The sequence below is a fragment of the Haemaphysalis longicornis genome, unplaced genomic scaffold, assembly GCF_048455015.1.
Source record: "Haemaphysalis longicornis isolate Haplotype H1 unplaced genomic scaffold, Haemaphysalis longicornis Haplotype H1 scaffold_2, whole genome shotgun sequence".
NCBI lineage: Eukaryota > Metazoa > Arthropoda > Arachnida > Ixodida > Ixodidae > Haemaphysalis > Haemaphysalis longicornis.
The window spans coordinates 137640373-137666691 of NW_027526295.1; the positions used below are offsets into that span (position 1 = coordinate 137640373).

A 26319-nucleotide genomic window follows, 5' to 3' on the forward strand; every position below is an offset into this window, starting at 1 on the left:
GTAACCAAGCACAGGCGATCACTAAGACATCAATGTTCTGTCACCCATTTTGTAAATAACTTAGTTCTGCATATTAATTGTAAATAAATTTTTATTTGTTATCCCGCCATCATAATTCTTCAAATCTCCTGCTCCATTTCCCTCAACGCCTAGGTTTTACTGCATTGATGGCAGCAACTATTAAGATCCCAGATTCCTGACTGGACACTTCATCAGTGCTATTTTGAAATGTGTGAAGCTATCAGTCGCTGCTGGCATTGACAGCACTTACGTAGTAGTGCACCTGTTCCTAGTACTAGGATGATAAAAAAAGACATTTATGAAATATCACAGATAAAATGTCATCAGGGATTTGGGATCTTAAAGGGACCCAGAAAAGCTTTGTGAAGGTGGCAATCAAATGCATTCAGGTGGTAGAACACATAACGGGGGATTTTTGAGTCAAGTGTGAGCCCCATACGTTGTACGGATAATTTGTAAACAATTTTGGAAGATCGCCTTTCTCAGCCGATGAGCGCGCCGCCGCAGCGAGCCGACCGCGGCTGACGCAACGGCGAGGCGCCCCCCTGATTCGGCCGATCGTCGGTCGCCGGCGACGTCACTGCCATTGGCTTCCGGTTGCTCTTCCTCCTTCCTGCGCGATCCCGAGGCAAAGGCGGGTCTGCAGCGATTGACGCGTGCCAAGGCGCAGGAATGTAGCTAGCGGAGAACGGAAGTCGAGCGTCGCGGTGTCACATAGCTATTCCCAGTGTTTCCAGCTGCTTTGAAAGAAGCAGAGAGGGAGGAATCGATCGGCAAGGGGGGAGAGGTGCACTTAATTGCTTCTTGCGCAGCTAATACTGAATGTAGATCAATAATTCCAACGGCATTGCATCGCTATATTGGTACTACGCGACAATAAAGGCCTTTTGTAACTTTTACAAAAGGCTTTTCTGGGTCCCTTTAATGGTCACTGCCATCAATGTCATCAGACTGCTTGTTAAAAATTTGATGGTTGCATTTCCATGGGTCACATTTAATCAATGCCCAACCATATCACAGGTACTTATGACCAGAAAATGTTTGAAGTACCAAGCTGAAATGCATGATAAGATGAATCATTTCCCAATTCAATGCCAGGTGGGATCATAACGGGGCGTTTATTGTTTCCACAAAACGTTGCGGCATGTAGTCGCTACAAATCTATACAAGCATCGGCAACAGATATAAAATGTGCCCTACGTGCAATGACAAAGGCCACTATAGCAAGTTTGTGCACTGCACACACACAAATTAAAGGCACACATGGCAAACAATACACTTGAAGCAGCACGTCAATCGAGTAACAATAACTGGCTGAGCACGCTTAACAAGAACACTCGCACCAGTCCTCTAAAATCAATGCAAGACATAGCAATGACACCTGTTCCACAACGGCTGAATAAAATAAAGATGTCACAGGTGGAGGCACAAATGAAATCAGCTTTACTTCTTGTTTCACTTTTACAGTTGTCACTCCTGCCATTTGTATTTTTCAAGAGATGCATCATGCAAAATAAAAAAACTTGAAAAACCCTGTCCTTCCTAGGCCGTTAAAAATTTATTAAGACACTGGTTTGGATGCAGCCATGATTGCCATGAACTGCTACTAGGATGACCAGTGATGATATCAAAGAAAGCTGGTAGTACCCGCTGCCAGCTTCTTCACGGCAGTTGTTGCCGTGGCAGCGGTCCCAGAAACAATTCAAATTTTCTGGCCATTATATTTTCACAAGTGACACACAGCAGCAAGGGACAGAGATTCTAAACCATCCTCCGAACACAGGGAGCTAAAATCAAACTGCAATGTGCGTTTCTGTCATGGAGGGAAGTGAATAGGAAAGCCAAATTTTGTTTAACTTTCGCCAGAACGCACGCGTGAGGAAAAAAGCGTGCCCTCACAAAAGTTAATGGCCTGGAGTTGAAAGAGTTCACGTAAAAAAAAAAACGAGGTCAGGTTATAAGCCTAGAAAATTTTGCTGTTTTTCACTTCTTTCCAAACAACACGAGTGCAAAAAATGTCAGAGACCGTGAAAGCAGCCGACTATTCTGCAACAGCGCAATAAATTCCTACTACTACTTCTGCGGAACGGCACCTCGGAGCAACATCTCCTGCAAATGTTGTATATTCACAACGTGCAACTCTCCGCAATTCATTTTTAAAGAGAGCGAATTCAGCCTCCCCCAGTGCATGATGCTAAAGCAAGTCATGTCAATAATGCTCCTGCAAGAAAATGCAAGGAGTGCCATGCACAAACAATAATATAAATAGGCTTGTATATTATTCAGGCACACGTGGCAAAGGAAACGTACAGCTGTGAGCAATATGACGTGGAACGCTAAGGGCGCCCATTTTTCTTGTCCCCTCTTTTTTCTTCCCAAAGGATGTTTTGCATTCCATCACCCTCAATACTAGCTACACACTACTGGCATCGATAAGATAATAAAATAATTGTAGCTTATTCGTTCCCTATCCCATGTTCCCTGTCGCACTCATCACAACATTCAAGTAAGTGCCACGTAAAAGGCAGCAACAATGAAGGGTTTAAGGTTTCAAGAGATTCATCGTATAGAGATCATCTTGCTAACTCCCCAAGCAGCAGTAACCCAATAAAAATTGCAGGTACTAAATGCAGACTCCTGACGAAGGGCATGGTAGAATATTTTTCAGGGTGGCCACAAGCTGTTACCAGGGGCAGTGGGGGATGTCAAAGCACAGGCCAGTTTAAGCTTGATGCTTAACAAGACAAAGCTACACCTCAGCTACGAAAGCACCACATAGCAGAGGGTGATGGAGTAACTTTAGGCTGAAGATCATTTTTGTATTTCACCTACTAACTGAACCAGTTACCTTACACTAAGCAGCGCTATGCCTTGTCACATTGGGTTCATACTTTGTGCTTTCACAAATGCAATGGGCATGAATAGAGATTCAGCCTTAGCTTTCAAAATTTAACTAACATTGTACTCTCCCCTTGCCCTCTGGTTTTTCCTTCCTGGAGCTCAAGTCCATGCTACCAACTAAAATGTTTCTAATTATTCCCAATCTGATTCCTAAATACCCTTCAGCAAAGTATTCTGATTTTTCTAACAAGACATGACCACCCACGGCTAAAAGTATTTCCTGCTTCCCTTGAAACTGTGAGGAACTATGCTGCTGAACGGTTCAACTCACATTCCACCACAGAGCTCGATGACATATGCAGTTCCTCAAAAAGAAAGCTCACTAATCTAACTAGTCTAATGTCAAAGTAATGTAAATAATTCTCTTTTTGAGAGACAAACTCACCAAAGCAAAAAAGCTACAAACTACTACACTAAAGAGTGGCAAAAAACAATAGCATTAGTCTACACGTTTCAACACAAAGACAAAAAAAAAGTTTTCTGCATATGACAAGCAACTTGTAAGCACAAATGTAACACATACAATGAACACTGAAACCGCGACACCTGTGGATGATTGTGGTGATGTAACCGTTGAGGTGACAGCGCGATCCCGATTCACTGACAGAACAGGTTTAAGGTTTGGTGTCTGCACTTCATTCGTTGCATTGTCACTTCATCTCCTGCTCAAGGTACCACCATTCAATGACAAGTGCTTGATATAGACAAGGCACAACCTCTCAACAATCAGGTGGTTAGCAACTCTCCTATCTGGGTCACTCTGCACGTGTAGCTGGCACAACTTGTCACTGCAAGGAATCTTAAAATCTTGCATAAAAGAAAACTAAGCACAAATAAACAAGCAATTACTCAGGTCGTCTCTCCGTGCAATGCAATTAACACGTGCATAACGCTACAAAATGAAGATGCCAAATAAGGGACAGTCTTTGTTATGTACCTACTACACAAGCGCAAAAACTCCACACATACACAATTTTTGCGAGAATGACACCTGTCGGCCATTACATTGCTGTTAAGAGTGACTGATTGATTGATTGTAGGGGTTTACGCGCCAACGCTACACAGGTGATGAGGCGCGCCGTATTGGAGGGCTCCGGATTAATTTTGACCACCTGGGGATCTTTAACGTGCGCCGAAATCTCGGACACGTGGGTGTTTTTGCTTTTTGCCTCCATCAGAAAAGCGGCTGCCGTGGCTGGGAATCGAACCCGCATCCTCATGCTCAGCAGCGCAACGCCTTAGCCACTGAGCCACCGCGGCGGGTACTAATAAGGGTGGCTGCGCAGAACAGTGTACTATAGCGATGCCCTACAGACAGCTTACTGGACATGACAGTGATGAAAGATGCTTAGAAGAGGCACGGGACACAGCCCCTAAAAATATTAAAAACACAAATAAGACGTAAGTACGCAAGAAAACAGAATCACCGAGTGAACGAAAACTAGAGATTCTGAAATGTCTACTCAGTCCAGTACACAATATGATGAAACCAGGCTACGGGTCATACTCTGTTTATAACCGCCTAAAATTTCACCCTTTCGGTGCGGACATAACATTTGAAAATATTGTACTCTGAACGAGAGGTCAGCTAGCTTTCCCCGTCAGATCGTCGCATCAAGGACTGACAATAACGTCAGGTAGAATAAGTATCATTTGTGCAAAAAAGAAATGGTCAAGAGGAGATTTGTGAAGGCAGTGCATTGGTAAAATGGTTTGTGCTGTGACTTGTCAGTGTCAAAAGTAGACTTGTGACAGCCAACACAAAAGGGAAAAAAACATACGATGTTTTGCTAATGACAAGCAGTCATAGTGCATGGGATAAAAACACAATTAGTGGCTATGTGGGTTAGAAACAAAATCTATGGATTATACATAAATATAAGCTGACAAAGTCTGAGCTAGGGTTAGAACTACAAAATACACAAAATTAGGACTTAAACACAGTCTAATCAGCTGGCCGTGCATAATGAAGTTCATTCGTGTTTAGCTCAGCCCAGGGTCCTCATAGTAAACTTCACTTTGGGCTTTACTATCAGGACTAGACTAGTATTGCATTAATTTTTTACACAGTCAAGAAACCATGCAAAGAACTAAGCCGCTCTACTTGTGCGAAATACAGCATACTTTGCCACGAGTCATGATTATAATGTTTACAACGAGCGCGAAATTCTCACCTCAATGTGTAAGGTCTCTGTGCAAGCTAAAAAAAATGTGCAAACAAAGAGAATGCATTGGCTAACAAAATGAGATTCCAAAATGAAACATGAAACTAGTACGAGTATATTGTAAATTATAAAAAGGTAACTAAAATGGGCCAGCGTATCGCCCAAAATCTGCCTCTTCCGCCACTCGTTTTTTTTTATTTTGCAGGTGAATTTCAGTAATCTTAAGCCCACAAATACTCCATAAAAAATCAGCCTTGAAGCTGACTCCTCCACCCAAAACATCCGGCTTTCAGCCATAATTTCATTCGTGACAACATTAATTGCCAGGAAAATACATGCGCAGCACTTGAATTCAATTAAGCTTACTCTTGATTCGCATGCAAATGCAGGCTCAAAAACCGACACTGAAGAAGACAGGTCTCCTAACAAATGCCTCGGTAAATAACTGGTAACTGTGTAGTTACTCAGGTAAATACCTGGGTAACTAACTGCTTCTCACCAACTGATCGTCCCACCAATAAAAGGGCGTTCGACGTCAACAGCAACAGTAAAGTTATCAACACGTAAAACAACGTCAACAACTACACGACAGCCACGCTGCTTACAGGGCCCCAGCTACGAGGCTGGGGCGTTGTGTGTGTGCGTAGTTCTTGTGGCAGTAGATATATATATTACTCTCATAAGCTTGGCACACTAGTCGATTAAGGCTCTCGCACAGAGCAGTGGACAAGGAGGTCACGTGACCACCCCGTTCAGGCGCAAGGTTGCCAGCCGATGGTCTTGGTGGGGTTGGCCTCGTAGGATTTCTTCAGGCGCTTTTTCAGGTCGGTGGGGAACTTCTCAAAACACCGCTTGCACACTGGTTTCAGGTCCACTTCGAAGAATTTCGTCCTGCGGCAAAGGAGGACGGAACGAAGGACAATAAGTATTCGGTTAAGGGGACTCTAGGTCTATAGATAAGCTCACCGAATTACGAATATGCCACTCTCACGCATTGCCTTTTTTAAAAATAAGGTAGAAAACGGTGACAACGTGAAGGCGTGTGCTGCCTCCGCTGAATCGCGCAACTTGCACCAGAAGTGCGTATACCACCTGACGAGCGCAATGTCTTTCCTGGCTGCCGCTGGACGGCGCTACTCGTTCATGTTTTGGGCGGCGGTAGTGCTTTTCGAGGAAACATGCGAGCTACGCATGAGTGGTTGGTTGGGCATCACCATTCACGGGCCTCAAAAGGATTTTTTCATTTTGAAGCGTAACAGTGTGAAAAAAAAAAAAAAAACGACAGCGGACCCACCAACTCGCCCAACTTTCAATTCTGTTGCAACACTTTTTTCACCTTCTTGAAATTCTTAATGCTCGCAGAACCGCGTCAATCGGCTCATCCTGCACTTAGAGTAGGGGGTCGCAAAGTACCCCAGTCGAAAATTACCGCTACACGCCCATCAGATCACTTGGAAACTTGCTTAAAAGACTTTTCTCTCTTTCCAGGTCTTGGCACTCTTCGACCGCTCGAACTGCGTTGTTACACCTGTGTAACGGCTATTGACCGGCTTTCCTTCAGTTGCTACAATGAACACATTTAATAGCCACTTTGAAAAGAGAGCCACAAAAGCAAAGCAGAAACGGAAGGCATATCTGCTGCAACGAGCAAATCACGCAGAACCGCTCCACGCTGGCGATAACTACAGCTTTCGCAGCGCTTCCACAAGCGAAGGAAAGAGTGAAAGCGCTTATCGGAGATGTTGCACAGTCCTTCTGCCAAAGCCTCATTGCAGAATCCCCCCAACGGTACTCACTTCTGGCTCATCTTCTGGTCGCAGACCGAGCAGGCAAAGTGGTGGACACACCAGGCCTTGTTCAGGGCAGTGAACACTGGGGGAACAAAGCAGAGGAAGAAAGGATGAAGGTTCAACCATTTTGCCAAAGGGCAAGTCCTAACTGAACATTGTAAGTCCAGAACCCGCAGAACTCACTGCACTTTTCATCATCATAACACACTTGGCATAAATCCCGTGCACTGTGCGACTTCACCACCCCAAGCAAGAACAACTATCGCTGCAACACGGATTGTAGACGGGGCCAGTTGACGCATAATTTGGCGTGAAACAGCGCAGAAACACAGGAACACAGAGCACATAGACGCAGTGCGGTTTCAAACAAAATTACGCACCCACCCTCAATCCACATCGCAGTTAACTTCTTGTACACTGGGCTTCTCTTGTTTTCCGCACTGCGTCTGCATACTCTTAGTTCTGTGTTCCTGTGTTTTCACGCTGCTTGACACCAAAGTATTGCTGATGGCTCAAACTTTTCTCTGGCGTGATTTGTCAACACAAATTAATTACCATATTTATTTGATTATAAGGCGAGGGTGCAGTTTGGAGAGTCAATAAAATAGCACCCCCCCCCCCCCCACACACACACACATGCACATGCACACACACACGCACACATGTACACTGAGCTTCAAATATAAGGCGGGGTATGACTTTGAGACTAAGGATTTTGGGAAAAATACACCTCGCCTTATATTCGAATGAATACGGTATGCTAACTGAACTTCATGGCACCAGATCCCCCCACCTCGCATCCAGAAAGTGCACCCAGGTTGCTGTTCATACCAATTCAAATTGCCTAAAGCTGACCACCCATAAACGGAGTGACCCTACTAGTGTCCACTGTATTCGAGACACAGCAGAGAATACCACACGAGACGCCACAGAGAAGGCCGGAGAGGGCAGCAACAGTACGCACCGTCTCCCCCGATGACATTGTTGCAGATGTAGCAGAGGTTGCCGAACAGCTGGTGGTAGTGGGTCTCGCAGTAGGCCAGCCCCTTCTTCTCGTAGTGCCGGTGGCCCAGGAAGGGCTTCTCGCACTTGGCACACACAAAGTGCTGCAGTGGGAGAACGGAGGGGGAGAGGCTACGTGAATACCCAATCTGATGGCGGCAGGACTATTCGGGACACTCCCTACACACAATCACTGCTGCTGTTTGTAATAAACTGCTCGGGGCAGCGAAGGGCCCATGACGTGGCTTTAGCGATTATGGGGCTATAGGTACCGTTCGACTACCTGCCAATAAACTTTGCCACTGGTGCCATCTTGCGCTGCCCCGAGACAGCCCAGGATAGTATCTTTAAAGGGGAAGCCTGATAAGAGGTAGCACACACACACAAATCCTTATTACACTGAACTGCGCAGTTTTGCCTATCCAGACTTGAGGGAACATTGGGCAGGATCAGAGTGCAAGCTGGCGCTAATAACATTGCAGGTCCAGGTACACTGAACACCCAGATATAACAGGCCATATTGCTCACTTCGTTTCGCTCGCACACATATCGAAGACACCAACATTCAGGCACAAGAGACGCAGTTGCGACATACACTCAAACCTTGTTAAAACGTAACGGGATATAACGAAATAATGGATATAACGAAGGAAATGAAATTCCCCTTGAAATCTCCATAGAGACCCATACATTTGAAACCCCATTGTAACGAAGTAAAATTGACCTTTCAATAGATATAACGAACTAAATTAGTCTCCCCGCCCCCAAAAGAAAAGCCCTACCACGGTGCATATTTTTGCAGAGTTTGCCACTTGTTTGGCGCGGCTGTTTTAAAACTCCCGCGTCAACCTCGTGGCCATTAATAGCCTCACAAACAAACGACGACGTGGTCTCCCATGCACACACGTTCGACGTGCCAACTTCGGCGCAGGCACTCGAAGCGGGTGACCATCTACGTCGTTTCTTTGGCACCCATGGCTACGTTGAAAACGGCACCAACGCAGTGGCCACCGCTGAAGAGAAAGCCTTTCGTTTGCAATGTCCGAAACGAAGGAGCATCACGGACTTTTTTTCAGCTATGTCTAGCAGACAACAAAATTGGCAGTGTGCGCGTTCAGCAAGCAAAATATTTCGTCTTTTATTAAATTTCCGTCGCATATGCGTGATCGCGTAGCAGTACAGTGGGCCGCGAGGTGGTTTCCTTCTTTGCATGATTATAGTTGTGCACCCAACTGAGCATACATTGCCGTAAACTGTTATAATTGATATAACGAAATAATTACGGCTCCCCTTCAACTTCGTTAAAACGAGGTTTGAGTGTACTATTACTAACTAAATTATCAACGACATTTTGTTACAAGCAAAATCTTGTTTAGGGGTACGAAGGCCGTAAAAAGGGCTGTTAGGAAGCAGCTTTGAGATGATTAGTTAACATTTCTGATTTAGAAAAAAGTTCTCGCTGCGTTTGCTAAGCAAACTCAGCATTGTGGCCTTCATGTTGTAACCCCCCCCCCCCACCTTGCTTCTAAGCTAGTTTCCCTTAGTGCACATCAAATGAATGCTGCTTGAAGAGGCTGGTGTTCTTAGTCCTAGCGCGAAAAACATTCGATTTTTCTCAACAATAAGTTAAAGATCACAAGTTGGGTGGTGGCGTTGCAACTCTTACCGGTGCTACGATGAGCCCTAAAAGGGTTCAGGGCCACAGAATTGTGATGTGAGACAACAGAAAAGCTGCAGAGACTACACGTATTAAGGCAAGACTGGGCCATTACCTGGGCAGCAAACCATCCCTTCAAGCTTGAGCTCAGGCAGTCTCATCATCCTTTGTACTAACCCCTTGACTGTACGTGATACCAGAGCCCTTCAATGCTTCTCTGGTCATGAAACTCCCGGCCAAGTTTCGCACGGGGACAAAGGCTACCGCGAGTGGCGCCACCGCAGATCGGAGGGCATCGGGCGGCCGCCGCTGCTCTGTAGCCAGACCGGCAGGCAGGAGCGCAGTAGCAGTATGCCCGTCCGCACCAAATTTTTTCGCCACTCACAAAATTATACGTCCATTTGAGCGGCCCACGACACGTAAAGCGAAAGCGCTCTGCTGATAACGCGGCGAGTGTCTGTTTTATCTTACTCCGTGGTCCCTTCCCTGCCAAATGCGCTATGACCACGCCCCCGGCTGCCCTCCGATCAACACCAGCGCCGCGGTGCGGCAGCGTACGAAGCTCTCCCATAGCGTAACGGCGAAGTTTCGTGACCAGAAAGGCATTGAAGGACTGTGGTGATACGTTGCAAAGGGTCTTTTATTTTGTTGCCCTTCCCTCACTCTGTTTCCTCCTTGTCTTTTTACATACAGCATACGAGAGCAGGCGTAATAGAATAACAAATGGAAAGAAGGGCTTCAAAAGTCAGAGGTAGTGAGGAAAGCACGAAGAGTGGTCGACTGGGATGGCGTGCAGTTCAGTTTCGTGCAGAGTTCAGTAGGGACTTGTAACTTATAATGCAGCCCGCCACTGCGAGGGGTGGAGGAGTCGCTAGAGGGAGGAAGACGTGAACTTCGCCCTCCCTGGCACTCACCTCGACGTGCCAGTTCTTGCCCAGTGCAGTGACCACGCGCTCCTCGATGGGGCGCCGGCAGGCTCCGCAGATGGGGATGCCCATCTTGTCGTGGCAGCGCAGGCAGTACAGGTCCCCCTTCACCTCCCGCGCCTCGGCCGTCAGCTCCACACTGGGAGTAGCACAAGGAGACAGGCTTCTTTAAAAAATCTGTTACCAGTGCAGAGCTTTGAAGTTGCAAGTTTCAGATTTGCCAAAAGATATTTCGCTCCGTGAATGCTGCAGTGGAAGCGAAGCATAACATTGCAAAATACTGAAGACATTAAACCAACGTGCAACTATCAACTAGTCACAGTGGGGAGGGGGTGTAGTGGTCGGCAAAAGAGAAGCCCATACAACAACAAGGTAGAAATTTGGGCTGGTTCGTACATTCTCAGAGACAGCAGAAACAGCGCAATGGATGGGACAAGGAAGGACAACAGGACAGCGCATTGTCCTGTTGTTTTTCCTTGTCCTGTTGTTTCTGCTGTCCATTGTGCCATTCTAGAGCACTAGTACTCCGTATGATTTTATTTCGCCACTTATGTGCTGGTTTTACACCTTGTAATAAGTACGTTCCCACTAGCCCCGTATTCACTTAAAGGTACAAGTTTGTTCAAACAGTCAAAAACGTGAGCAGAATTTGAGGCAAGCATGGCTCAACTGATGCTAAAGTGACGAATCTTGACAATACTAGTCGTGCCATGTATACACACTGGTTCTTGGGTTGCTTTCTCGTTCCGTGGCTTACTGCAACCACAAGTTGAAAGAAACAGAAGCCATGCACAAAACCACAACCACACGACCTGCAGCCCACAAAAGAACACAGCGGCACTTGAAATGACATGGTACGTAGCGAAATAGAAAAAAAAATGCACGCATCTGTGCTGTGTGAAAAGACAATAATACCCAGAATTTAGAGCACACACCTTGGAAAAAAAAGTCAGTAAAGAGAAGAAACAAGTGCGTGAAAACTAAACTTCCACTCTCAACTCGCACCCTTATAATTAAAAAAAAAAAAAACATCAGCGAAAAGATGGTGCACGCTAGGAAATGGCAATCACATTTTTGTGCAAGACAATTGTTGCTAAGCCAAGAAGCGGATTATTCTCAAGGCCAGTTTAAAATCTCATCACAGCCTTAAACATGACACACTGCCATCAGTCACGCAAATTTGCAATTTTTGCAAGGATGCGAGGCCAGGGAAAGTTTTTCCAGAGGTCCTCTCCTGCACAATTCTACACACAGTGCCAATCACAGACCTCATTTTTGGAAGTTCTGCACTGGCCTTGTGTAGACCTGTTCGAGCAACACAATAATCGCGGCCCAAAGGACGCCGAATGCCGCTCTGCAATGGCGGCAATTTCAAATCCCTTACACCCATGCACTACCTCACACTCTCTCAAATTGTCCACATTAGTGGCGACATCACACGTCACATGTAGTACATTGGATTTATATTATAAGGTCTTAGCCTGACAGAGTTTGCTCCTGTAAAAGTTTGTTCAAAGCCACAACGACGCTACCTTCAAGAAGTGTGTCTCACCTGTTTGTGAAACGTGACAAGACTACTCCATGTTTTTTTTTTTTTTTTTTCCGGAAATGAGAAAACAGAAGCACACTTACCCGCATGTGGTGCAGTTGAAGTGGTAAGGGTGGTAGGGCTCACTGCGAAACTTCAGCGGCATGTCGTCAATGATTCCACTGCAAAATAGAAGAACACGTGATGCGGCCACATGTCACACTCGCGTGCTGAGACAGATGCACTTGGCGAGGCATGAACCCTGTCTTTCTTTCTCCTGAAAACAAAAACAAAGAAGCTCTCCCTCTCTCTTTCCCCTGGTTCAAAAGAGCCTCCTTCTCCGCTCAAATTTTGATGCTCTATAAACATGTTTTTTCAGCATCACAAGCTGCTTTCAATTTATTCACCTATAAAAATCTTCGGCGTTTGACGTTTTTAGTTAACATCACACTCACCTCAAATGAAAGAATGGCCCCCTCCTCACACCATAAAAATTCAATCATCTCTGCTTTCCCCCAGCATCCTCGTTAATCGCCCAATTATTCGAAACATAATAGGCCTAATAAGTGCACAATATGCCGAAAATTGTCTTGGATGATTACTGGTTAGCCTGTCCGCAAAAAGTTCAGACTGCTTTCAAAGCTTTATTACTTATTACCGTATTCACTTGCGTAATGAACGCACTCGCACAACAATTGCACCCCCAACTTTGGTCATCAAAACTGGGTTGTTTTCTTTTTCCCGCATAATAAACGCACCCCCAGCTTTGACGCCCTGCTGTAGCATTTGTAGCTTCTCCACTTCCCTCGCTCCCAATGATGATGATCGCACATGCAGCCTAGAGCCATCCCTCGGAGTAAAAATGAACACTCCAGCACGACAGCATGGGACAGCCAATCAAAACGATACTCAAAGGCTCTAGCCCTACTTTTTTCCAGCCAGCCATTCCCCCTCAGTGGCAGCATTGTCAGTTGTTCGTTTCTCTGCCTGTCTTCTGTTTAACAGTTGGCGGTGGGCCAAAATGTCAGTTACACGGCCTGTGGAATACACAGTAGAGCATAGGAACCGTGCTGCCGGAAGGCATTCCAGAATTTACGAAGTCCGCGAGTGTTACTGGCGGAAGCAGCACGACCGGCTGCACGTTACAAATTGGGAGTGGCATGTGTTCAGAAGACCGAAGACCGGAAAGTTTCCTGATGTGGAAGAAGAGGTCCTGGAATACGACAGGAACTGTGGAAGGCAGGTTGTGTCGTTTCGCGTGAAATGATCAGGACGCACGCACGAGCCACAGCCAGGCAACATGGCATCGCCTCCATCTCTTTCAAAGAGAGTAACGGGTGGCCAACACACATCATGTGGGGCAACGAACTGTGTTTGAGGAGGCACACATCGCTTTGTCGGAGACTGCCTCCTTGCTACAAAGAAACGGTCGTAGACTTTAACAAGTTTGTGATCCGCCTGCAGTGGGACCGAGAGTTCGTCTTGTCGCAAATCGGGAATGCCAACCAGCCGCCCATCAACTTCAACATGCCCACGACCAGGCAGGGCAGTCGAATAAAGAGGACACATAGTGCGCTCGTCAAAACGACAGGTGACGGACAGCAGCACTTCACAGTAATGCTGGCCATCACGGCAGATGGCAGGAAGTTGCCACCGTACATGATATTCACTGCTGAAGGCAAACTTTCCAGCCTGCATACATGTAAAAACACAACAAAGAAGTCTGACAGTTGGCCGACTAATGGCCGACTGGGCCTGCACTATCTGCGGACGGTGCCCTGACGTCCTGTTTCTTCCATCCCCCCTCGTGCTAAACAGTTTTCGCGGCCACCTGGGCGAGAACGTGCGCCGGAAGCTAGAGAAGCTGCGCACCGAGATCGCCATCATCCCGGGTGGACTTGCTTCGGTGCCCCTTGACGTCTGCATGAACAAGCCGTTCAAAGACAGATCCAAAGACACAGACTGGATGGCCCAGGGAGGGCCCACCTTGGCGCCGACCGCCAAGATTAAGAGACCGTCCGTCGAACTCGTGTGTTCCTTAGACTTGGAACACATGACACTCGCTGCCACTTGATTTGACCTCCAAGAGCTTCAAGACTGCAATCTCAGATGCAGTGGACGGCAGCGAGGACCACCACTTGAGGGAACGCAATTCAAAAGTGGCAAGCGACCTGGACAAAGGGTCCAGCAACTCTGACTAAGAGTGAAGCTTCGAGAAACAAGGACGAGTGTAGTGCAATAAAAGCACTGTCTGTCTGTAAATAGTGTGCGTGCATGTTTACTGCAAAAGGCAGGTTACCTAACCCACTTTTTTTTCTTTTTTGCATCACAGCCTTCTTAGATCATTCCGAAAGAGTCTCCAAGCTGGTGGCGCCATCTCTGGGCCCAGCGGGGTACCTTGGCCTGGCGTGACGGGCATCATTCATTCGTAATGGGCATCATCACTGGCCATTGCGAACCCCTAAAATGCTCTGCTGTTAAAAGTACATTCATAGCGCGAGTAACTATGGCAGATAGCACACTGTAGGGGGCACAGACACCATTCAAAAAGAAAAATATACAGGAAAGTACCATACTTCAGAAACACGCCCTGAAATGCTTCCAACATTGTGCATATCACTCGGAAAATCTGAGAGCAAATGAGCTTTTAAAACAGACTCGCAACCAGTGTAGTGTTTAAAGGTGTTGTGCCACCAAATTTTAAGTCTTTAAAAAGCCTGCTGTAGGCTTCCTCTGCATGCAACGACCCTCAACACGAAGTGCTGGGTACAGCAAGCGCTTAATATATATTTTAATTCGCTTCTAAAAATTACCTAAATGCTCTTCTGGAAATCGGGACCCATCGCTAGCGCCACTAACCATGACGTCAGTGAATTGCCAGCGCAGCAAAGTTTGTGACGTCATACAACGCTAGCTACTCGAGCGACGTGAACGTGAACTCCAGTTACCACAGTTTGTTTGGTCGCTTGGTCGTATCGACACACTATACCGATACGACGGCGACGACGACGCGACGCCGACGAGTCGTTAAAACATCGGCCAACTGCCGAATTGCCAGACCGCGTTGTCACACCACGCCGACGGCGACACAAACACGTCGGCCGATGGAAAGTCGCCGTAGTGTGACTGACTCGCCGACCGAAGACGCGAACAAAACCGGTCGCCTGACTGGTCGCACGACGCGTCGTCAATCGACCGAGAAGCGAAAACTGCGCCCCGACAACATTCGTGCCGCAATGAACGCGGCTCTATTTTGTTAGTTTCTGGAGGGTAATAAACTCAGTAAGTTCCATGAAGCCCATACAACTCAACACTAGCGCTAATGCGATCCGTATTTTGGCGTTCGACGCTTCGGCCGTGCTCTTCGGCGACGCCGCTACCCCGGAATGCGTGTGCGATCGGCTCGCCTGTAGAAAATATAAGGTCAGTTTCGTGCAGAAGAACAGTTACGTAGGGTAATTTGGGTAATAAGAGATCAGTATCGGCAAAGGTTTTTAACGTAAAACGTAAAACCAAAGTACGGCAAGCACTATCCCTTCAGTGCAAAATCGCAGTCGCAGCCGGGCACACTTATTTTTGCGAGCGCTTTCGCAGAAGAGCAGAGTTGATGGCGATAAGCTGTCGCGGGGGCTTCGCGGAACCTTGCTGCGCAAGCGCTATTTAAAAAATGTGAGTTTGCAAGCCAGGAATTCTGTAAACTAGCTAGTAAACACCGACGTACGACTCCAAGGATGGGCCTCCATCTAGTACACCGGCTATATCGCGGAGTGGAATCGTTTGTTCGCTGGCTCAGTGGTCTCGCGCGTTCCGCCCATCCGGTCAACGTTGCCGGTTCGATTCGCGGCGGGGGCAGCTTTTTTTTTTTTTTTTTTTTGAGCGTTTTTTTAGCATTTTTATGGTTTGCAAATCCATGGTTTTCATTTGTCTGCATCCGAGGATGCAGACAAAGAATCCGCGTCGGAGCTGTCGCGGCTTGACGTGACCAGTCGGCGTGTTTACTTCCGTGGTGAAGCACGTATGTGGGGGAGCAGACGCCGCAGTAAAGTCGCAACGTACCGCAGCGCCGCATGGTAGACACGCGTGGCAGAGCGTCCGCGCAACCATAGCCTCCTATATAACCTACTAAAGGAGGCTATGGCGCAACGCTGTGACGTCACTGCTTGAATCGGCGCCCAGAAACCGAAACCGAATCCTGTTCACATGAATCGTGCGATAATAAATTCTTTACTCAGAATATGCGCATGTGAGAGCATGTATCATGCTTTCTAATGAAATATAAAACGTTTGCAACAAAGAATGCACAAGCAACAAATTTGGTGGCACAACACCTTTAAGGTCCACTTGGAGTATTAAAGAGAAACCTTCCTCTCAGAGCCAAAGCTCTAACATGTCAGCATGAAGCCCTTCTCTGGCACTAAAACGCGCAGCTAGACTGAAGTCATTTCTTCCAAGCGCTTCAAGGAACCACGCACACCGTGCGATAAAAGAGGTAAAACAAAGCAAAAACACCGACTCACTGGCACTTGTGGCAGATGTACTTGCCGCAGGCAGCTGCCTTCTCCTTGGCATTGCACTCGTGGCACAGGGCCCTGCACAACAAAAGAGAACGCGTGAACGCTGTTCCAGGCCCACGAAAAAGACCTTTGCAAGTTCCACATTCACATACACGGTGCTAGTAAAGAAAAAATTAAAGCCATTCCACTCAATGTTTTGAAAGCTGCCGGTAGTGCATAGCAGTGATTCGCCATAATGGGCTGTAGCCCCGTTATCCGCTCACTGCTACCACCCAATGCTATTTAAACTTCCCGCCTTCGCAGTGCTCGCGTGCCCCCTGCCTGAAACTGCGCCAGCGGGAGTTCTGTTCTTTTTGTGCTTGCTTTTCCTCCCGCACGTGCCGGTGATGCACTGCCACTTTTTTTCGCTTACTATTGCAAAAACCAACCCAACGAGCGTTCCTAACTAAATGAATGGGGGTGCTGCCGGTTAATTATGCATATCTTGCCTCAAATGTACCTTCAGTTTTCCTGCGCTAAGCAACGGGGAGATGTACGACAAGCGCCAGCAGTTCACGAGTTTCGAACGCTTACGACTATATAAACCACTTGGCTTCCAAAGCCTCTGGGTTACGCCGCGACGACAGCGACTATGCCGGAACGCCGGCTCTACTTGGGTACAGCGAGCGAGCTACGACGACAAGGCGCGCGGCCCTAAAGTGCGCTTCACTTAGAAAGAAAACTGTACTGTCCAACCTGTATAATAGGTACACTGGATTATGCACACTCAAGCCGTCCCAGGGCATTGCAAGAATGAGACCAGCATCAGTCGGGCACTAAATTGAAACAAGTCTACCAATAGGCAACAACATGGTATGTATCACCACCTTCTTTCATTTAGTCTTCAGACTTGAAGTCAATCGCATCCATGCTATTGAAAAGCAAACACTGTTCATGGCCTACGTGTGTTTCAATGAATGCATATTTCCAGTCACGACAAAAGATGCAGAAAGTCGAAGAGAAGACATGGACGCACAACGGAAGACACACTACAAACTAAAATTCTGTATAATGCAACAGTCGAGTCGGCTCATCAGCTTAATATTTCTTCATTCCAAAATGAGAAACAAGGAACCAAATCAAATTTCTTGCTTTCGAACTCAAAGTGCTGAGTCTTGCAATTTTTGTCTCGCTTCTCCCACTACCACATATACAAAAATTAAATTGCTTTACTCTCTGTGTGCTTCTGACCATTCACTCGATTGCTCACTTATATTTTTGACGTTGCACTTTCTGCATCTACTTAACGCACTGGGATCTAGTACTATTGACAGTGGCCAGATCACACAGAACAGGATTATGGATAAGCAAGAAAAATTGGTCAGATATCCGCATGCTTTGCTGCAAATGCCGACGAAAGATGGTGGTCTTCTGCTGCCCCCGCCACACAGAGCCTTTTCTCCTTCTTTCATGATGAATGTGATGGAGGCTTTTTCAATCCTGTTCCATTTTCTCGCCTCCACATTCATTGTGTGCCAGCAGTTGGGATCTTTTTTTTGTTGTGCTGATCAGCTTGTGCTGCCATCTTTTGTTTCAGTGTTTGCTTTTATCTTTCCTCTCTCCAACACTTCTTTAATGTGCTTTTTTTTCCTATCACAAGAATCAATGCAACATGCACTCTTAATTGAAAGACCACTGATACTCTCTAGTATGTACTATTATGAGCAATATGGAAGGGAACACAGGAACGCGTGGAAAACAGGAACGCGTGGAGTCCAAACAGACTCAGAGTGATACACGGATGGCGCTGTGAAAAACAAAGGGGGAAAGGAGGGCGCTCTTCCACTAACTGTTGGCACTCCCGCCGCGCTGGCATTTTTAGAAAGCAGCAGCTTACGTCATTTCGCCAGTAATATGGTGTTGCCCGACAGCCAATAAGATGTACGGCAGGAATAGGAACAGCTGTTAGACAAGCGTCCTCCTTTCCACTTTGTTTCCGCCGGCGGCCGCTGCGCATCACTCATAGCTGGGTCCGAGGGTGTTTTCTACGCGTTCCAGTGTTCCCTTTCATATTGCTCACAATAGTACATACTGTTTACTCAAATTTACCTGAGGTTTCCTCCGCTTTGAACAGTGCGAACGTGTATGAGCCATGCCAGTAGTTTCAGTGGTTTGGAATGGTGCTGCCTATATATATACATTGCATTAGAGTATTTTTAACTTTGGCCTGGCAGCTGAATCGAATGACAGACAGACAGACCAAAAACTCTCGCGTTTAGGTAGCGAGACTACTGTCTTCAAAATGGGCTAACGCAGATTGATTGTGGGGTTTAATGTGCCGACGCAACGCAGGCGATGAGGCACGCCGTAGTGGGGGGCTCCGGATTAGTTTTGACCACCTAGGGATCCTTGACATGCGCCGAAACCTCAAACACACGGGCATTTTCCCTTTTTGCCTCCATCAGAAAAGCGGCCGCCGCGGCCGGGAATCGAACCCGCGACCTCGGGCTCAGTAGCACAACGCCTTAGCCACTGAGCCACCACGGCGGGTAAATGGGCTAAGGAACGGGACTAAGCTTCCAAAGCCACTCAATCCTGTCACAGCCGTTACCCTCCTTCCAAAAGGGGGTAGGGACACGCCGCTGTGCCTGCCTCATCTTCTCACCTGCCGGCGTTCTTGATGAACCCCTGGTCGGCGAGCGGGATGGTGCAGATCTCGCAGCGGAAGCAGTGGGGGTGCCAGTTGTTCATCATGGCCTTGATGACACGCCCAATGATGAACTCCCCGCACTTGCCGCAGCACGGCGCAAACAGGACGTGGAAGTCGTGCTCGCAGTACTTGCGGCCTTCAAACTGCAAGGAGGAGGAGGAGGAATTCCATTGACTGCGACCGACCGCCTCGTACAACAAGTGTACGGTATTTGACATGCAAGCCTCCTCTTTGGATTACTTGGCTACAGCATGTTTCATAGTTATCCAGAAAAAACAAGGAAGTTTGCTGTGTACTTACTACTAAGGGACAGATACCTTTACGGAAGCAGTTCGGCTCACCCAATTTAAATTTCTGAGGATGTGAGTGTACCGTATAATTGATTGCTTGCAGTGAGTTGTCAATCTGCTTGTGCTTGAAGGGGGGCCATGAAGGCAAAATGCAAGTTTAACTAAAAACACTGCCTTGCACCAATAACAGCGACACCAATTTTACTGCAAACTTCAAATAAATAATTGAGACATTAAAGAAAACAGCTGCTGCAGTGGCGACTCCCTAGCCACTTCCTGACGACTTCTCAGTGATGTCACAGAATCCTGTAAGTGCGATTGGTGGAATTTGAGGAATTGATACCACATCAATCGGAAGTTCTCGCATACAGTGGCAGCCAGCCAACTTGACACCACGTTGTGAATTGCAAGACTTGCGCAAGATATCCAAGCTCAACAAAAAGCAACTGGGTAAGCACAATTTCACTGACCTCGTAGAAGATCCCCTCGGGAAAAGGCCGGAAGCATTGGCAGCAGCTGCAAGTATTGAGATAAAGAAAAAAGAAGGAAAGAAAAATGGTTTCGTTTTCACATTCACGCCTCTCGGGAGACAGTGCGCGCTTTGTATGACACTCATTTTGCACAATCTGCCATTACAAATCTGCAATCAAAGGGGCCGTACGGCGTAAGTGGCTGAACTTCCATCTTGCTATGAACAATTCGCAAGCCAACGTGCGAGTGTCTCACAATCCACAAGTTGTGTGGCGTGCCGTCGCGCCGCACAATTGCGTGCGAGACAACCAAATCAAATCAAACCATATCTTTATTTTTCTATTCTGAGAGAGAGAAAGGAAATGGGAAAAAGCTGCACATTTGCAGCTTGCCGGAGCCCAAGGCCCCCCCCCCCCATTTTATTTTGTGCGGTATGGTTTTGCAATTTGCAATAGTTTTCTCGTAACCTCTCGAGTACACACAATTTTATACAAGTATTTTCCTACTTAGAAACACACAAAAAAAAAGAGAAAGCGGAAGTTTTGGTGAACATGAAGTGAAACACATCCTAAATAACAGATTTTTGTAAAACTATTTGCAATGTAATACAACATACACGTGCATATACCCATATGCACACATACACATAAGTGCAGTCCTCAGTGAAATTACCCACTTACACAGCAATAATCCCTTAAGGAGGGCACGACTTCATTTGAGGGTAGTTGAGGGAGAGAGGAAGAGACAGCATTCCTTACACAAAGCAGGCCTGGTGCCACACTTCGCCGTGCGAGTTGACGATCTTTTCGTGGGGTTCGAAGCCGTCCCCGCAACGGGTACAGGCCATCGTTTCGAGCGACATCAGGAAGCTGGCTTCGGAATCCCTGCAGCACAGAACAGAAGCGGAAAAAAAAACTCAGGGTTAATTCCTCCACTGAACGTATGGGCCAGAATGCAGTCTGTTCACTGACTGCCCTCTTATTTTTAGTGCACAAACAGTCACAACGTCGGCTGTGTGACTATATCAACATTAAAGCACACTTGAAAATTTTGTTGCTGAGACAATTTTTTTTTTCAAGACGTAAGCAAAGAAGAAAAAATAGCAAAGCCACAACTGTGGAGACAACTGCAAAGTATCTTAAGGGCACCAACGCACAAATTCAAAACATGAAGGCTGACCAACCCCTCTTCAAGACGGCGTGCACCATTAGATCATTAGGTGCGAAGCGCAGAATGGCCGCACAATGCCCCTTTCGACCGACCCACAAATTTTTTTCCTTTCGCTTAGCCCTCCTGAGCCACAACTGTTGCAATGAATAACAGCAATTCTGAAAATAACGCACCCACTTTGCGGTGCAACAGTGGTAGAATTTTATGGCGGCCGCAAGTCCAGACTGAGGTAGACACAAGGCAGAGATTTCTTTCCAAACGAAATGCGATATTTTCGCGACCATTCATTGCCCAAGCCTCTCCAGTTAACATTGCAAGGGCTACCGTTGCAGGCATATATATCGCAGCATGATTCTTGAGGAATTTTTCTTCTTAGCTCAGTACTAACATCGCTCGCTACTCTCTCAACTACTGCACTCTAACTGTTGTCCACACAATGCCAGGCTGTTAGGGAACAAAATGCTTAGTAAGCAAAAAAATATGTTTTGAAACGAGAGCAACAAAGCCGAAAGCCACGCAATTGGTGCTTCGGTGAGGTGCTTCAGCCCTGGTGTAAAAGAGGAAAGGAGAAATTGTTTGTATACAGAAACGTCTGCAGAGTAACCAACAAGTTTCCCCGATACAGATTATTTTTGGACTGCCCAACAGTTTGGGCACTCTTGCAAATTGTTGGGCTACTTCCTGTGCTTCTTTAGAGTATTTTCGAAACTAGTTGATAACATATTTTCACCATCCTCATCAACAATGTGAAGTACCTATTTAAGGAGGAGAGCAAGGTGAAAATTTTTACACGTCTGCGCTCTACTGTTGTCCCATATCTACTGCTGTCTACTCTAACCATTACTGGTCCGTCTTGCTTGTAGATTCGGTGGCCATTTTGGAGTTTTGCTAGGTATTCTCCGAAACTGGCTTTGATGTTGCAACACTTCAGCCAGCGAGGCTCGTACAGCAACAAGCAAAGAAGTTCATCCCACTTGACAGCAGGCTAATACTCGTGCCCCACGTGCACGAAAAATGACATTATTCGGGCGGTCTATGCTACACGCAAAATGCAAAGGCATTACTAAATGTGTAGCGCATGATGGTGATAATGACCAAAAAGAGAAATGCACTCATATTTCATAAGTCTTTAAAGCAGAGAAAAACTTTTTAGAAGGGTTAAAAATGTTTTTGTGGAAGAAAAATAGTGTTTTCTAAACAAATGGTGTGAGCCGTTTCTAAAAGTAGCTTCAGCCGCTGTCGTTGCCTGCCCAGCGGTAGCCAAATCCGAAATATTCAGAACAAGTGACATGACGACATTCTGCCTTTCGCTGCTGTTTTAGTGAACCTTGTCTTCTTCAGAACTTCGTTACCAAGAGGGCACAAAATATCATTTTCATTCGAAGTTCAGCTACGTTTCCATGTCAATACTCTCGTTCCAAGAGTTTCGTTGATTTCATTTGGTGCTCATCGCGTTTAAGAGTAGCCAGAGACTTTAGGCGTTCGTGAAGGCGAACGAGTTGTGCAGAACTCCTTAATTAAACCAAAAAGGACATTAGAGCGAATGGCATTAAAACTTGAGGCATTAAGCACTTAATTGTGTTTTTCGTGTACATGTGGCACGGGTATAATTTAGTGAAACCAAACTTTCTTGAAAACAATGAAGAAAGTAGCAGCAGTGATCTGTCACCCTGGGTCTGTATACCATACTTTTGGCGTACCGCTGCTGCTAAGCCCCCACTTAACTGCTGCTCTGTTTGTTTACACAGTTCGAACTCCCGCCTCGCTCAGCAACTGTCTTTAGGATCCCACGTGGCCAATCTGTTGGAATCTTGTTGGTGGATGGTACCAGCCAGGTAATGTAGTAAGTTTGGCCCTGTCCGAACGGCTGCCATTTCGTCCGCTTGCAACTGACAGAATTTCGCAGCGAGGCTAAATATCTTCTCCGTTTCTGCATCTTATCAAAACTATGGCAGCAATGCTGATGTGGCATGCTTCTACAGTCCAGTGCTGATGAAAATTCTGAGCTAGCCATCGCTTCCTTTTAAAGGAGCCATGCAGACAAAACCCAAGCTTGGTTCATTCAAAAGATTGCCTCGTTAGAATCATACTGACACCACTTTTAATGCACACTTCGCTCAAATAAGCTATAAAATAAGGAAAAAAGTGAATGGACATGCGGCCCACTAGCTCATTTCCCGCAACAGAACCTATGATGTCATATGCCCTGCTGTGCGATTCGCTGACGCTGGCAAAAGCAAATTAGGCAGGGCAATCCGCTTGAACTTTGATTGCAGCGGCTTTGACTTTGGCTGTTTGCATGCAAGAAAGCTTCGCGTTTCAACCATCATTGGCGTTAGACGGCGGGGATTTGATTCCGGCCCTATTTCTGCTTCTCTGTTCTTTCAATTTTGCCACAATGCTGGGAAATTACCGCGAACATGTGGAATGTCTCTATTAGAACACGCACAAGCAAAATTTTGCACAATTATCAACACCCGAAACATCTCTCTCAGCTCCTTTGAATTCCATATCTCCAGGTTTCTTTGCACATACAAAAGAAAGTAAAAGGAAGCTGGTCAGCACAAAGTTACCATTTTGGACTTTTCTTTCCCCAGTTTTAAAAGCACTGAGCATGAGCAGTGAAGACCAGTTTCAGCCATGTTTTGAACAATCCGAGCGGCTATGAAGTCGGTGCAAATTACTTAGAATGCGCCTTCCCACTAGTTCTGCTACCGGGATCCAAACACTGCTCCAACTGAAAGTGCCGCATCCTGCTTGAAGACTTGGACCTGCCCTTCATCGTAGCTACGCCACCGGTCGGCCACGAATCAAAATGCTCTCACAGAACCCGACTCAGTGTATGGTTAAATCCATGGCTGTAAAACATTCAGCCATAAGTAAGCTTTGACATGAGTGCGGTGTCAAATCGAGGTCAGAATGTTGGGCTAGTTGGTTACTTCAAACTGAGGACACTAATAAAGCCAGAACTAACAAATGGGACAAGGGAAGACAACATGGCACCGCATGTTGTCTTTCCTTGTCCTTTTTGTAGGTGCTGGTTTGATTTCCATTGAATAAGCACCAACTAGTCCAAATCACCGACTTAACTGAGGGCACTGTATTTAGTGCTAAAAGATAAGACACAGGAAAGAGAAAAATTTTAAGCCATTCCACTCAACGTGAAAGCCATTGGAAGTGCAGAGCAGTGAGTCGCCATAATGGGCTGTAGCGCCGTCATCAGCTCGCTGCTACCACCCAACGCATTTCTAATTTCCCGCCTTCGCAGTGCTCGCGTGCCCCCTGCCTGAAACTGCGCCAGCGGGAGTTCTGTTCTTTTTGTGCTTGCTTTTCCTCCCACACGTGCCGGCATTGCACTGCCACTGTTTTTCGCTTACACAAAAACCAACCCAACGAGCGTTCTGAACTAAATGAACGCGGGTGCTGCCGGTTAATTACATATATTTTGCCTCAAATGTACCTGCAGTTTTCTTTGCACTAAACAACGGGGCGATGTATGACAAGCACCAGAGGTTCACGAGTTTCAAACGGTTATGACTATTTAAACCGCTTGGTTTTCGAAGCCTCCACAGGACGCCCTACCACGGCAGACCGGGCTCTACTTGGGCCCGTTATCTTGCTGCGCCGCCCGATTCCGGCAGTCACTTGACAAAGAGCGTTACAGCGAGCTACGATGACAAGGCGAGCCCCTGAAGTGTTCTGCACTTAATAGTGGACTAGCGTTCGCCGTGTGTATTTCTTTCCTGTGTCACATCTCAGCGCAGAATTCTGTGTCCTCAGTTGCAGTGTCAACAATTCCAGCAACCGCGACACATACTCCTCCACTTCCAGGGGAGGCACAGCCGACGAGGTTCCCGGAGACGCGTACAGTCCCTCGTTGGACCTGGAAGAGCTGCCGGCGCCGCCCCCGTTGCGGTGGTACTGGAGCGAGGAGGAGGACGTGGAGACGGAGTCGTACGAGGGCGTCATCGACGCAGAGCTGGTCCTCTTGGGCGGCTCGGGCGGCGTGTTATCGTAGTCGGGCGACGAGGGGTGCTGCCTGGCCGGAGGACCGCCGAACGTCGTCGGCCGGGGCGCCGGACTCGAGAACGACGACACCGGCGGCTCGCTCACGTAGAGGGCGCGCATGCGGTCATTGAGGTGGTCTTGTCTCCGTATGTACAGTGGGCTCGAGTCCATCTGCCACGGAACGGGCTCCCGCCGGGGCTTCTGACGGACGGCCTCCGGAGTGTAGCGGCTAAACGACATCACGACGCGTTGTTTCCGTCCGCTCCTCGCGATTTTCCCACGGGGCAGACAACTCCGTCCCTTCTTTTTTTCTTCAAACTGTCGCCGTCGTTTTCTCTCCTTACAAGGCGTGCCGCTTCAAGGCCATGGCTCTATTCCTAGCGCGTCCGACGCGCTGGCCAATACAGGTTTCCTCGTAGAATTTCCGCCGCTCGAGACGCGCAGCTGTTTACGAGCCCGAAATCGAGGGGCGTCTCGGCAAATGGCGCTTTCTTCTTCCGTCAACGTTTTCGCAGGAAAGCGCTCCTTTCAGATTTTCGATCCGTCCAGCCGGTACGCTCCTTCGGAAAAACTACGCCAATGGGGCCAAGCAAGACGGGCGATTCCGTAGAAACGCTCGGAACGGTTTCGCTCGCCCGTTCGCCGCAACGAATGAAAGCCCGCGCGTTCGGTTGAAATGTGGCACGGGTCACGATCGTGCCGGCACAGCGGTCGACATATGTTACCGCGCAAGCCGCACGATAAACAACCACAAGAATGCGGCACGGTGCCGCCACGCAGACGCCTTTTACGGAGAAGAAAAACACTCCGCCACGGCACAGGAGGGGGAGAAGTCAAGGCGCCCCAAAACGCGAACAACACTGGATTTACGAAGCACACAACGCGAGGAGCGGTAAACACGGGCCGTCGGAACGACTTCGGAGAGGCGCAGACTTGGCAACACACAAAGGAAGGCGTTGCTCCTTCGATGAGTCACAGCAGACGGGGGTTGATGATTGCCTCTCCCCCCCACTCCGACGGCGAGGCCGAGAAAAGATACTGCGGGCACTGACGATTGCGCAATATCGCTGCACGTGTGCACTGCACTGCACGTGTCGCGGGAACGTCCCGCTGCACGTTCAAGCGAATCGATCTACACAGGGCGTCGCAGCGATGTCCGGCTAGTCCACCCTCAAATGCTTCGCCCG

At 47.4% G+C, this 26319-nt stretch overlaps 1 protein-coding gene across 1 annotated transcript; it reads right to left on the bottom strand.

The window, feature by feature from the left end:
• Positions 1–1120: 1120 nt before the first annotated feature.
• LOC144169260 (LIM and senescent cell antigen-like-containing domain protein 1) lies at positions 1121–26319 on the bottom strand. The gene is made up of 10 exons (XM_077698323.1): positions 24942–26319; positions 20713–20838; positions 19954–19999; positions 19149–19336; positions 16508–16579; positions 12095–12172; positions 10451–10601; positions 7842–7983; positions 6884–6959; positions 1121–5978 (listed from the first exon to the last, which is right to left on the bottom strand). The coding sequence occupies exons 1-10, from the start codon at positions 25370–25372 to the stop codon at positions 5840–5842; spliced, it is 1449 nt and encodes a 482-aa protein (XP_077554449.1). The 5' UTR covers positions 25373–26319; the 3' UTR covers positions 1121–5839.

Coding starts and splice junctions, on each gene's coding strand:
- LOC144169260 (XM_077698323.1), bottom strand. CDS start 25,372: ATGTCGTTTAGCCGCTACACTCCGGAGGCCGTCCGTCAGAAGCCCCGG. Junction 16,580..19,148: donor TTCATCAAGAACGCCGGCAG/GTGAGAAGATGA, acceptor TTTGTTGTGCAG/GGCCCTGTGCCACGAGTGCA. Junction 7,984..10,450: donor GCAAGAACTGGCACGTCGAG/GTGAGTGCCAGG, acceptor CTCCCACTGCAG/CACTTTGTGTGTGCCAAGTG.